This window comes from Micropterus dolomieu, linkage group LG23, assembly GCF_021292245.1.
Source record: "Micropterus dolomieu isolate WLL.071019.BEF.003 ecotype Adirondacks linkage group LG23, ASM2129224v1, whole genome shotgun sequence".
Taxonomy (NCBI): Eukaryota; Metazoa; Chordata; class Actinopteri; order Centrarchiformes; family Centrarchidae; genus Micropterus; species Micropterus dolomieu.
Genome location: NC_060172.1, coordinates 2,268,245 through 2,281,602, shown reverse-complemented (window position 1 = coordinate 2,281,602; position 13,358 = coordinate 2,268,245). Strand labels below are relative to the sequence as shown.

Here is a 13,358-nt window from a genome sequence, read left to right as displayed (position 1 = left end):
GAAAAAAAACATCTGCAGTGTGTTGGGATCGATCATAAAACTCCCGCACAGTACCGACTGAGCTAAACGTGCACACGTCAGCAGCCTCTGTAGACGTGGCGTGAGGTGAAGAGACCGACGAGGACGCTAAGCAGAGAGAGTGACCAAGCCAGAGGCTGCCGGACGTAAGAGCCGACCTTCTTTCTGTTGGACGAGCCGGTGATGTCGCTGTGTCATCAGCTGACTTTATATTAAATACTCTTCTAATCTGTGCGGCGAATATTAATTCTTTAAAAACCCATTAGTGAACAAACTGGACCGAAAGTCGAGACACAAACACGGAACGTTGCTTCTGTTCGTGTGTGTCTGACTCACGTCTGGAGGAGGCGCCATCATTATGTCTTGCTGGCGTTCTCGTAGATGACATCAGAGGTGATGGACTGCTGCTTCTTCTTCTGCCACATCAACATAACGCACTGATGGATGAACACGTACTGCTCCTGGAGAGAAGAAACACATATCTGTGAGCTGAACGCACCATTGGACCAATCAGAGACGGCGTGCGAGAGGAAATGTTTCAGGTTCGTTTTAAGGGCGTTTTCAAACCTGCGCGGTTTGTTTTCTCCCTCAGTACAATCTGTGACATCATATGTGGACTAAAACAACCCTCAGAAGAACTGGTCTCAGTTAGAGCGGCTCGTTTGTGGTGGGAATGTGATCCGACCACAAGGCGAACAACTGTCGTAACAAGGTGTGCTTTGCATCCTGGGATACGAATGAGAAAACATTTGTCATCTGCCCAAATATCAGGAAGCCAACCTGGACTAGCTTCTTGATATTTGGGCTTCTTCCCCTGGTTATCCAAGGAAGGTAACCGGACTTGGTTAAAGATACTTGAAGCGGTTTCGTCTTTTAACCTTCCTTGGATAACTAACTCTCTCCGGTCCCTGAGACGCATCTAACCAATCAGATGAGAGGATGGTCTCACCAGGCTTTTACTGAGGCACTTTTGTTCTCTCGAATTTTCTTCGATGTGAAAAGAAACCGAAGTTCAACCCCTGATTCAGACCAGAAGGAACCAGCTACAGGTGCCTAAGGAAGGTTCAGATCAAGGGCAACTGGACCGGATTGAAGATACTCGAAGATGTTTCGTTCATTATCCAAAAGACTAATTAACTGCAAGGTGAAGATGCAAACGATGGTCGTTCAGACTTGGGCTCAGGAGTCTCCAACGATCATAAAGACTGTAGTTACAACATCCAGACGCAGTAACGAACCTGCAGTACTGATCATCTTGACAAAACAAAAGAGAGGTTAACTAGCCGAGTTTCCCTACCAGCCAGTCAGAACTGAATCAGCGTCTTCGAGTATCTTTGCCCGGGTCGCCCTTGATTTGAACCTTCCTTGGGTCACTACGACCTGAATGACTGGGAACCTTCACAGACCTCAGCTACAGGTGTGAAAACGCCCTCAAAGTATTCTGGCACGATGAGATCTCACCTCGGTCTGGACCATCGACAGACGGTGTGAACGCATCTCGGACACCATCCCCAGGATATCTGCAAACTCGTGCTCCCGGATGTGCTGCATCAGACGGTCCAGAGCGATGAAGGTCCCCGTCCTGCCGACTCCAGCACTGAGCGCACACAGAAAAGCTCTGCTGTTAGTGTCCGAACCACGTCGCCGGCCGCAGCCAGAGTGAAATGGATGACATAATGCACATTACATCATCTAATTGCATTTTTATGGCCGAGATGAGATTTCGTCTTCCTGCTCTGTGAGTCTGATCTGTGCTAATAAAAACGATGAATAACAACCAAGATGAACTTACAGCATTTATTAAAAGTGAACCTTACAACTTCTATGTAATGTTTCAGATTCACGTGCATAAATTAAATAATTTGACAATTTAATTTATGTCCTAAAATGGCCACCGTACAGAAGATTTCTGTTTTCTTTCAATTTTGACTTTGTTCCAGCGCCACCTCTGACGAGCTACCGTGTTCACCTCACTAGTTCAGGGCTGCAGCTAACGATTATTTTCTCGATTCAGTCATCGCTAAGTTGTTTGGTCTATAAAATGTCAGAAACATGTCGATCAGTGTTTCCCAAAGCCAAAAATATTCAGTTTAAAGTCACAGAGGAGGAAATAAACCAGAAAATATTCGCATTTAAAAAGCTGGAATCAGAGAATTTGGAAGGTTTTTTCTTGAAAAATTACTCTTTTTAAAATAGTTGGTGATTCATTTAATAGTTAACAACTAATTTATAAATTGAGTAAAGCTGCCTCTTCATTCTGAAGCCATACGTTTTGTTTTCTGATGTGTAAAAACATCACGGCCTCTTGCATGAACTTATTTACGGAGCTCACCAATCCCCAAAAGATGACTTTAAAAAAAAAAGAAATATCCAGATTTATTTTCTCGGGACTGCGTGAGCTCCGTACGATACTTCAGAATCCCGTCCTGACCTGCAGTGGACTATAACGGGGTCTTTGGTCCTGTTGGCCTGCTGGCGGACGATGTGCACGAACTGCAGGATGCTTTCGATGGCGTTGACCGTGGGGACGCCGTGATCCGGCCACGAGGTGTAGTTGAGGTGGAGGACTTCCTGAGTCTCGTCGGCCTGCAGGGGGAGGCAAAGACCGGGTCTTACAGGAAACACATGTACGGTGTGTTTTATTTTAGAGCAGCTTGGAGGACCTGCAGCTTTCACCCTGAGGTTGAACTGGTTACTCACATATCCCAGTCTGAACGTCCTGGTGGTCCACTCCGGAGACTCCGTTTCAGAGAGCATCTCCACGCTGATCTCTCCGTACATCACAGGCTCGTCTGTGAACGGCCAGTAGTGATCACACTTCACCTGGAAACACACGACACGCGTTTAATTCTAAGGAAATGTGGTCACGATAAAAAATATCATTTATCAGGATAAACGTCAAATCATTATTTCTTTCCAGTTTAAAGGTTGATTTTTTGCTCCTGAGTGAAAGTTAATTGTGGTTTTAAACTTTTCTTTCTGGTCAGAACAAACACTCGATGCCAAACAGTGGATCCCTTCACAAATCTGAGGCAGAACATTCAGAACTATGATGAAAAAATCCGTTTTCAACAAATATGCACAAGTAAAATTTTGTTTCAAGGCCTTCTCCTCAACAAAATCAATCTCTTAATAGAAAAATGAAATGTTGATTTGTTTGTGATTCTAGCTTTATCAGCATAAATCTAAAACAATATTGCAAAGCTACAAATAAATTACAAAAAAATTCATTTTATACAGTTCACTAAGTAAAACAAATAAAAGTAAAAGTGTGTGTTAAAAATGATTTAAAAAAATAAAAAAAATAAATATTATTAAAAAATAAATAATAATAATAATAATAATAAATATATATTAAACTGTTTGTGGGAAAAATAAAAAAAACCAATTAAAATAAATAAAATGGTAAAAGTTTGTGTGTTTTAAAAAATAAAAAACAAATGAAAATAAAATAAAATTATTGAACATTTGTTATTTTGCTATTGAGGGAAATTTTATCACGCAAATTATCATTATTGTTTTATTTTCCAGCCCACTCTGAGATCAGCAGATACGTTTATTAATCAGACATTTAAAGCTGCATTAGTAGTTTTGTCCACTCGGGGGCAGCAGAACAAGCAGACATATTTATTTGTCTATCATGTGATCAAACAGCTGATCAGGAAAACAGGTTTTAAAATGTAAACCAGGAGCTGAGAGAGGCTGAAAACGTGACATTTCTCTGTGAGAGCTTCTTTTATTTTACTGTGACTTGATTTATCATGATAATAAAACTAAAATGCATTAGACACAAATCAGAAATCTTCTGTACAACCTAAATGAAACATCTGAGTAGGTGACACTACAGTTACTCAGGCACTGTACTTCCATTTTATGCTGCTTTCTGCTTCTACTGCGCTACATCTCAGAGGAAACTGTGTTTATCTGTCAGCTTTAGGAAGTATTATTAACACACTAGATATCAGTGAGTAACCACAGTGGTGCACAAGTTCACTTCCTTAAGTACTGAAGTAGTACAAATTTGAGGTACCTTGACTTTCCTTTATTTTCCTTTCATGCCACTTTCTACTTTTACTCCACCACATCTCTTTACTTTACTACATTTATCTGACAGCTGATGTTTTGTTATAAATTAAACTCCCAACACTTTACACCAGTACAGCTGAAACGATTCACTGGTTGACCGAAAATTAATTGGCAAGTATTTTGATTGTTTTAGTCGTTTTCCCTGTAAAACATCTGATGGTTTCAGCGTCTCTCATGAAGATTTGCTGCTTCTCCTCTGAGTGACTAATAACTGTAATGTTTGTTAGAAACATTGAGGTTTGGACTCAACGAGCGTTGTGAAGGAGTCACTTTGGGCTCTGGCTAACTGTGACGGCAGAATCTTTACAAACCAAACAATCGATTTAATGATCCAGAATGAAAAGAATCATCAGCTGCAGTCTGAAACTGAACGGTTCAGAATGAGCCGCAGTTCAACATTAATGAGGAGGAATCTGAGGAGATATTACAGCACAACGACATTTTGATTATACTCACATATGACTGCTCGCTTTTGGCAAAAAACATAATCGCGATAATTAACATGATTATTGATTTACTTTGGTAACATTGTTTAAAGTTTAGTGAATTCTTAAATTTATGATAAACTTCTTTTGTAAACTATTTACTCACTATTGCAGCTCTGAAGGAAAATGGCTCCACTTAATAACTGATTGACAAACGAACAGTAGATTAGTTGTTTATGGAGCTCGATATAAATGATGCAGCAGTGTTCCTGCATGCAGTTACCTCAAACTGCAGCGAGAACTTGTAGGCCGAGTCTTTGCTCATGTCTTTGAAGTAGGCGTCGAAGTCGTCCAGGGCAATTAAACAATAATGATAATTATCGCAATATAATTTTCCTCAATAACAAAAAAAACAAATGTTCAATAAATATTTGATTGAATTCATTTGAATCACAAACAAATTAGCAGTTAATATTTCTATTAAAATATTTATTTTGTTGAGGAAAAGGGACTGAAAAAAGATTTACTAATCATATCTGTTGAAAAAAAGATTTTATCATAATAGTTTTGAATGTTCTCCCTCAGACTTGTGAAGTGATTCACTGTTTGGCATCAATTTTTTGTCACGTTCTGACCATAAAGAAAACTTTAACCAAACCGTGAGAACATTTTTGGCCGTATCGCCCAGCCCTACTTTGATTGAAGGAACACTTTCAATGCAGAACTTGTTGTAACAGAAAACTTTTACAGTGTGGTATTAGTACTTTTGTTTAAGGGTCTGAATCCTTCTTCCACCACTGCGAACAACTCTGATGCCGAATATAAAGTCATTAAAATGAGCTCCAGCTATGGCGAGCCGTTTCAACATACTACTCGCTATTTAAAGCTACTCGTACTTACTGGATTTATTAGTCACTAGTAACTATAACTAGTGACTAATTGCGCATGTTTGCCATCCACCGGGCTCTGCAGTTCAGATATCAGCTTTTCATTAGTTACTAGAATCTAAGAATCGAGCACTAGTATCTAATCAGTTCTTACTAGTCAAACAGCTTCTCCACCTTTACAGCTGCTTCAATACTTTATTGTGTTCTTTGATGTTAATACTTCAGTACGTTCAAGTTAAACACTGAATGAGGTTTTTCACTGGGTAGTATTACAGCTTTGACTCAGTACTTCTTCCACCGCTGATATGGCTCCTTTATTTCATTTTAAGGCTTTTATTCTGTCTTTGGATTCCTTGAACCCCAACAAATGTTTCCAATAAATTTTCTGCCAATAAATTGATTAGGCGACTCATTGTTTGAGCTGTACGAACTAATTATGAGTTTAATTTATAACAAAATATTTTTATAAACTATAAATGTACTTCTTTACTTTGCAGCACAGAAAGCAGAAATGAAACTCACCCTCCGCCGCTCGTTGCACTGAGTCAACATGACGATGATCGGAGACTTCTGCTGCAGAACCATCTTCCAGAAGTCATTACGGGTTTCGGGCAGCGGGCCCTGAGTGGCGATGTACTCTTTAGCATGTTTATATCCCTGAAGACCAAACACACACTTTCACTGTCACACACAGATAACATTGGTCAATAAAACACAGCAAGATTTAACGATGGAAAACGAAGCAGCTGGAGTTCAGGCGAGACGCTGCAGGTGAATAGGAATAAATATCTAACTAACAGATATCACCATGAAACTTTCCTAGTCGATTGCTCACATTAAGACTATATTTTTTTGTATTACAGGTTTTCTGAAATTGTATGTTTAAATATGCAAATTGCATATGCATTTTGAGAAAACAGCTTGTAAAGACATGTATTTTTTAAAATTCTACACATTTTCAGTGAAAATCAATATTTACAGAGCCAATCAGATATGAGCAACAGCATGTCACACAGACTGAGCCAAAGTGTCGCATCTCAGCCAATCAGGTTGTCAGAAACGCCTCTGTATTTTCACGATTGGTTTCTGGTACAAAGGAAAAGACCATATTTGGATCAGACAGTGTTGTGCAAGAGAGAGCGAGAGCCAAACTGTAGTGAAATAATCTACCATATGTGTATTTAGCATTTTTTTCTTCCACTAGTCGGAAAGGAAACATGGTGTGGAAGCAAAATCTCGACCAAAGTTGACCAGTGCACGATGAAACGATGTTTCTGCCTTAATTATTCAACACTGACTGAAATCATCCTTCAGTCGTCGGTCGGCTGTAACTCACAGGGATGTAGTTGGCGTTGATGTAGTCTGAACCTTCGTCGTTGTGCATCGAGATCAGCTTCACCCGACTGAAGTCGTCTGGAGGGAGACATTTAGAGAGTTAAAGGCCGCCACAGTTACAGCGACATGAACAACGCTGACGCAGACAAACTGAACAAAACCAGCTTCATGTTGTGTTTTAAAAAGCCCGATGTGAATACTGAGGTTCTCCTCTTTCAGCCATGATGCTTCGCTGTCGGTGACTCACAGGGGAGGATGTTGGTGTATCTGTTCTTCGGCCTGTTGACGGGCAGGTCTGCTGCATCATGGGAAAGATCCAGCCCGACGCTCTTCAGCTCCTGAAAACATTCAACATGTCAGACAATCTGCAGAGCTTCATCAGGCCCAGTCAGAGAAACTGCAGCCCTGTACTGATAACTGTGTGTAAATATTTGCTAAATACCTTTATATTTATCTTCTGTACTGTGAACTAGATTCTTTTTTTTTAAAAATATCTATTTTTAGATTACAACTATTTTAGTTTACTCTATTTGACTTCCACTGTGCGCTATATTCGACACACGTGGCTCAGGGCGTTGTTTCATACGACAATAAAAGATACTTCAGCTCAAGTTCCACTAACGGTCTTTTCTAGCTTGTTTGTAAATATAAATGTTAAATAGTAGAAAAGTAAAGTGGAAAACAATGTTTACATCACCAAAACAGACATCTAAAATTAACAATTAAATGAAGTTTTGTTCATTATTTCACTGTAGGCTCACCTGATGCCCAGCTGCTCTGTCTTCCTTTATTAATATTATATATTATAGTACAAATAAAGCTTCTGAGGGTGTATTAACAGGCTGTTCCAAGGTGCTTTCTGTAGAAAAGTGTTTAAATGCTTTATTTAAATCCACTAGTGCAGAATAACCAAAGCAGGTAAAGACAAAGTTTAGGTGAGAAAAACTGAGGAATAATGTAAATTTCAGAGATAAACAATTTTCAGGGGTCAAATAATGAGTTAAAAAGTTTTAAAATGTTTGAGCGGTATAGAGGAAGATAAAAAGCATTTTTTGTTGCTGTTTAACCTTCCTCTCTTGTTTTTCAGGTTCAATTCGTGGCCTTTGTTCTAAATGGTTTTAGTTTGGGAAGTCTAGGGTTTAATATTGTTGTTGTAGTTTATTGTAGTTTTGTGATACTTAACTCTTAAATTTATGATAAACTTCTTTTGTAAACTATTTACTCACTATTGCAGCTCTGAAGGAAAATGGCTCCACTTAATAACTGATTGACAAACGAACAGTAGATTAGTTGTTTATGGAGCTCGATATAAATGATGCACCAGTGTTCCTGCATGCAGTTACCTCAAACTGCAGCGAGAACTTGTAGGCCGAGTCTTTGCTCATGTCTTTGAAGTAGGCGTCGAAGTCGTCCAGCTGCACAGGACTGCAACGAGACAGCAACATGTCAGAACACACAGATATAAACATGACGCAGGTTAAAATTCACTACTTCACAAATCATATTCATACCATTGTTTTTAACTCCACAGTGGATGAAATATCTCACAAATGTCCACTTTTATACACGAAATATCATAATCTAAACAACAGATTTCCTTTTAAATTTACAGACAGTTTTATTTGTAATGACACCGTAAACCTTCCTGTTATCTTTTAAATTCACATATATACGATGAGCACTCACTGCTGTCGATTTAAAAAATGAAAAATGTTAGAAATGTGACTTCTGCTCCTGACCCTGAGGGGATTTAAAGAGATTTAACAGAAAGGCATTATCCATTTGACCCTTTAACCTCTCCAGTGGGGACCAAAGTGTATTGTGTTTTTATACACAGTCTTGTATTTACATGCATTATCGTCAAATCCCTGTATATATACATCCGTATGTCCCCCTCACTCTGTCTGGGGTCGAGTTTCGTCCTGACTGAATGTTAAAAATTCTGCTGTTGGTTCAGTTTCACTTTAATCTGCTGGATTAAACAGTTTGGATGTTCTCGGTTTCTGGCTGAAGGCTGTTATTAGTGTGTTGGCAGCACACACACAACATAAAGAAATAAAGAAATAAAATAAAGAAATAAAAACACAGGCAGATGAAGCACACAGACTGAGAGCCACATGTTTAGTCTTGTTACCTTGTTAGCTTCCGTTTCTTTAAAGCTGTCTTGCTCCTATAAAATACAAACATGTCAGTTTCCCGTGATAACTGACAACCATCCTACAGTGAAACTACATTATATATTACATTATACTACATTATAGTAATACTACTTAAATGTTCACAACCTTCAGATGTGCAGGCATTAGGGTTTGACCAACAAAGACTCTACTGATGGTGATTTGTTTAAATTCAACATAAAAGTAAATTCTTTAAATTTAATTTGATGATTGGCACCATGTCCATGGCTGCAAATATTAAGATGAAATCACTTCAAATCAAATTAAAATGTAAATTTCCATTTCTTTGGGCATTACGTATGCACAGAAACAAAAACATATTCATTTGTAAATTATAAAACATTTTAACTGTAAATTGCAAACTTAGATTTCATTTATGACCCAATTTCAGCTTGACTAAAGGCCTTTTTTTTTATTATCAATTTTATTACAGTCAAAATTTGACAGTAAGAGACCTGGCAGAATTCTTTTGAAATTAAAATCAGGACTAAAATCTTAGACACTGCTTAGTATCATGGCCAAGTTCAAGATGTTTGCCAATTGGAAAATGTAAAAAGCAAAATAAACTCATATTGAGCTTTGTTACGACTATTATGTAAATATTAAGCTCAGAGGTCACTGTAAAACATTTGCAAATACAGTTTTCATTTTGGGAGTAATTGCGGATTTTTTTAACATAAAATTGAAAATAAATCTAAAGTTTTAGTTTAGTTTAGACAGTGAAATTTCAATTTGATAAAAATGATTTCATTTGAACATTGGCAGCCATCAACTTCCATAAAAAGAAGCCAGTCCATCGGTCGAACCCTAGTAAACAGAACTTTAGCGTGATCTTCTCAATATCATGCTCGTGATTATTAATCTCAAACAAACTGTTTCCTGTTTTATGGAGACACCTACATATCAAACATGCAGCCATTTAACATTTAAAATTCTTCTACACTTCATGCTTCTCTGTTTGCATTCCAAGATTCACTCTCTGATTGCGTTACATCTCCCCAAATCCCCAAAACCTCCTCTCATATTTCCAGATTTGGGGGAGTTCAGTAACACAGTCAGCCAGTTTATCTTTAACCAGCAGCATGCACTATAACATCTGTGTCTAACAGGATATACGGGAGACAACTAAAAGCAGCACTACATACTGAGAGTCTACTTCTTAAGTGAAAATCAACAAAAAGAGAAAGACAAGTCAGCATGCAGACACGAAACATGGAGCAAAGCCGTAGTTAGCGCCAACAGTTAGCATCATGCTACAGATGAGAGTACAGCTACAGACAGAGTTCAACCACAGACACAGCATTGCAAGACAAAGTTCAGACAAATCCTCTTCTTGTTTCCCCGTTAATCAAACTGGAGTTTAATAGTATTTTTAATTTCAAAATGCAGCTTTCAAGTGTTAAAGTCTGGTGATATTCTATTTTTTTATTTGTCCTTAAATCCCATGTTTCTGATGTCTCTTCTTCCTCTGAGCCACAGGAACTATTAAACCCATCGGTGAGCCTCGCTTCTGCACTGGGTCACATGATCATCATTACCATGAACACACACACTGTAGTTTATTCTGACTCTGTCCCACAAACACCGTCCTGCTGCCCCAAATACTCACTAGAGAACATTTTTACAAGTGAATGAAGAACAACAAGGGCCCTAAGAGGGATCCTTGTGGATCACCAGATTTCATGTTAAGAGAAAACAAATTAATTTCTTGGTAGATGATATAACTCCAAGGAATTGTATTGAAGTGGCTCCTACCTCAAGTACACTATTCATATAATTACAGATACATTTGATTTTTGATTTAGGAGACATCAAATTTCTTGGAGCACTGGCATAAATCTGATGTCCTACAAGGCTCAATTTCAGTGACCTTGTAGTTATTTGTCGCCATGAATGAATTGCCTTAAGTCCAATTTATACTTCTGCGTTGGTGTCTGTCGCTCTGCAGTTGTTACGTTTGGCGTTGGGGTTTCTATGTTCCACTTTGTTGAGCTTCAACAACTTCTTCGTTGGTGTAGGCTACTACCCAGTGTCCAGTACGGCAAAGGCGTACCTACAGCATCTAATATGCTATTTGCAGACAACATGAGATGCCACTTTACAAAGATATGGTAGGTCACATTTGTGCACTAAGAATAAGGGCCCTAAAATAGATCCTTGTGGAACATCAGATTTAATATTAAGAGAAGTTGAGTAAATTCTTTGGTAGGTAACAAACTGACTTTTACGTACTAAAAATAAAAATTTTAAGAAATCTCTTCTATGTCTGATATTGTGTTCAGTGTGTAAAGCTACGTGCTAAATATAAGCCATATTTCTAAAAAGGGTAAATTATTCAGTAATACAAACATAATTTAGTGCGGATATTGAGCATGCATCTTATTTTTGAGCTAAATATTACTCCCCAGTGAACAGCTGCTTCTGTAGGGAGCATGTAAATAGAGCAGGGCACAGTATAGCACCTTGAAATACACCATGTCACGTAAATGCATTGTTGGTTGTGGTATTTTGATGCGATTTCTTGAAAATAGTGAAAACATTTGGGATAAACAAAACAATCTGATTCTCGTTAAGCCTTCATTTCCACTCGGAGGCAACCAGACGACTAGTATCACAAGGGTTGACAGGAATTATTAAGTATAATCTGTATAAAAAGAAGATATTGTATGTCTACTTATTTGACCAAGGGGAATAATGTAAAAGTAGGGACTCAGCCATGAAAATCCTAATCTATAAACACAGTGTAGGATTTGGTGTTTTCAAGGGATTGTGGCTGAGATACCATTCGTAAAATTTAATGCAATCATCTCAGTCAAATTACGCAACAGCCAACACTTATTTTCAGGTGGGCTAACCAATATTTGAGGGAATTTAAGACGACTAGTCTCACCAACGCTGACATGGAAATATATCTGAATATCATCTGCATAAATATGATGTGATAAATATTCAGTGTTTTCTCTACTAATTAAGGGGAAACGTAGAAAAGAATTGGACCCAGAATGGGGCCATGAGGTACAACACATACGTAAATGTAGAGTTGGGCTTGGTCTTTTCAAGGGAGTTGTTTATTAGATACCGTTCCTAAAAGTGTCTAACACTTATTTTTATGTTCCCAATATTTGAGAGAAATGAGACAAATAGTATCACTAACAATGACATTGAAATACAACTGCATATCATCTGCATAAATATGATTGGAGTTTTGTCTACTAATTAAGAGGAAGCATGTAAATAAAGAAAAGAATAGGACCCAGAATTGAGCCCTGAGGTACACCCACATCTGTAAATACAAAGTTGGTTCTGGTCTTTCCATGAGATTTGTTTGCAACCGGAAAAATATAGAATATCACCAGACTTATCCTTTAATTCTGGATCCAGAGATTATCCGGTGGCTCTGCCCTGATGTCACGTAGGTTCAAATGGAAAGTAAAACAATGTCTCTGATCAATACTGTGGCTCTGCTAAGACATGCCCCTGAAGTGAAGTGTTTTTGGCCAGCAAGTGCTTACTTACCAAGGATTAATATAAAAAGCCAAAAGATAGTCAGTCCAAAGGCAGGATGGCAGTAGGGTAAGGAAGGCAAAGAGGCTTCTTCGCCTGAAGGGGGTTCAAATAAAAAATAAAATAAAAATACAAACAAGAAAAAATAAAGAAAAACAGACACCAGGGGGCGACAGGTTGGGGACAGAAGATGGTGCTCCATTAGTAAAGAGGCACAGAGCGTCGAGAGCTTCACATTAGTGCTGAACACAGAGTTAATGCATCATGCAGCCCTTCAGAAAGTGTCCCGTTGTCTCTCTGGAGGACAACAGGAGTCTGTTTGCTGCCGGATGTCAATGGCCGCTCTGTCTCATTTACAACCACCAGCCTGAGTCTGTGACATCACTGCGTCCTCCCGGCCCATCCCACAATGCAACACTCAGCCAGGACACTCATCGTGTACGACCACTCCACATTTTGTCACTGTGTGGTGATGTCAAACCACGTGACGGCCACCTTAATGAACCTGATTATCTCTTTAACATTTGTGTTGCTCGGGTCGTGACCCCCGCTGACGCAGATACATTTAAGTCACCATCTTTGGGTCTGTTTTAGTTTTTCTGTTCCTGAATATGAAACTCCTGAGTGGAAATGATAGAACGCGCTGGTACTGCATCTGTAGTATCTAGTACCAAAAAGTGTGCTGGTCCTGAACCTTTGAAATCAAATCTCTGGGCAGATTCATGATCTTGTTGACTTCTTCTTTGAACTGATGTTTCCTGATTTTAATCATAATTTTTCCAGTTTTGGACTGTATTTTATTTACTCAAAGTTTAGACAACATATAACAACTCTGTATCTTGGTCCAACTTCTATTAATAGTTATTTTCCTTGATGTGCAATGTGTGCAACTGTGACAAGAATTTCCCCTTGGGGATCAATAAAGT

The 13,358-nt window shown here is 38.5% G+C and overlaps 1 protein-coding gene across 5 annotated transcripts in view; it reads right to left on the bottom strand.

Moving 5' to 3' along the window:
• The window catches only part of ptpro (protein tyrosine phosphatase receptor type O), a 66,826-nt gene that overhangs the window by 6,616 nt on the left and 46,852 nt on the right, over positions 1–13,358 (bottom strand). For 2 of the 5 annotated variants that reach the window (XM_046039096.1, XM_046039097.1), the window contains exons 17-26: positions 12,445–12,528; positions 8,886–8,921; positions 8,095–8,176; positions 6,999–7,089; positions 6,753–6,829; positions 5,939–6,073; positions 2,719–2,841; positions 2,450–2,604; positions 1,480–1,615; positions 355–479 (exon numbers count right to left, since the gene is read on the bottom strand). In XM_046039096.1, coding sequence (XP_045895052.1) covers positions 375–479; positions 1,480–1,615; positions 2,450–2,604; positions 2,719–2,841; positions 5,939–6,073; positions 6,753–6,829; positions 6,999–7,089; positions 8,095–8,176; positions 8,886–8,921; positions 12,445–12,528 — 1,024 coding nt within the window. In that variant the 3' untranslated portion in view covers positions 355–374. The remainder of the gene's footprint in view (positions 1–354; positions 480–1,479; positions 1,616–2,449; positions 2,605–2,718; positions 2,842–5,938; positions 6,074–6,752; positions 6,830–6,998; positions 7,090–8,094; positions 8,177–8,885; positions 8,922–12,444; positions 12,529–13,358) is intronic. The other 3 variants (XM_046039098.1, XM_046039100.1, XM_046039099.1) reach the window with 2 other exon arrangements.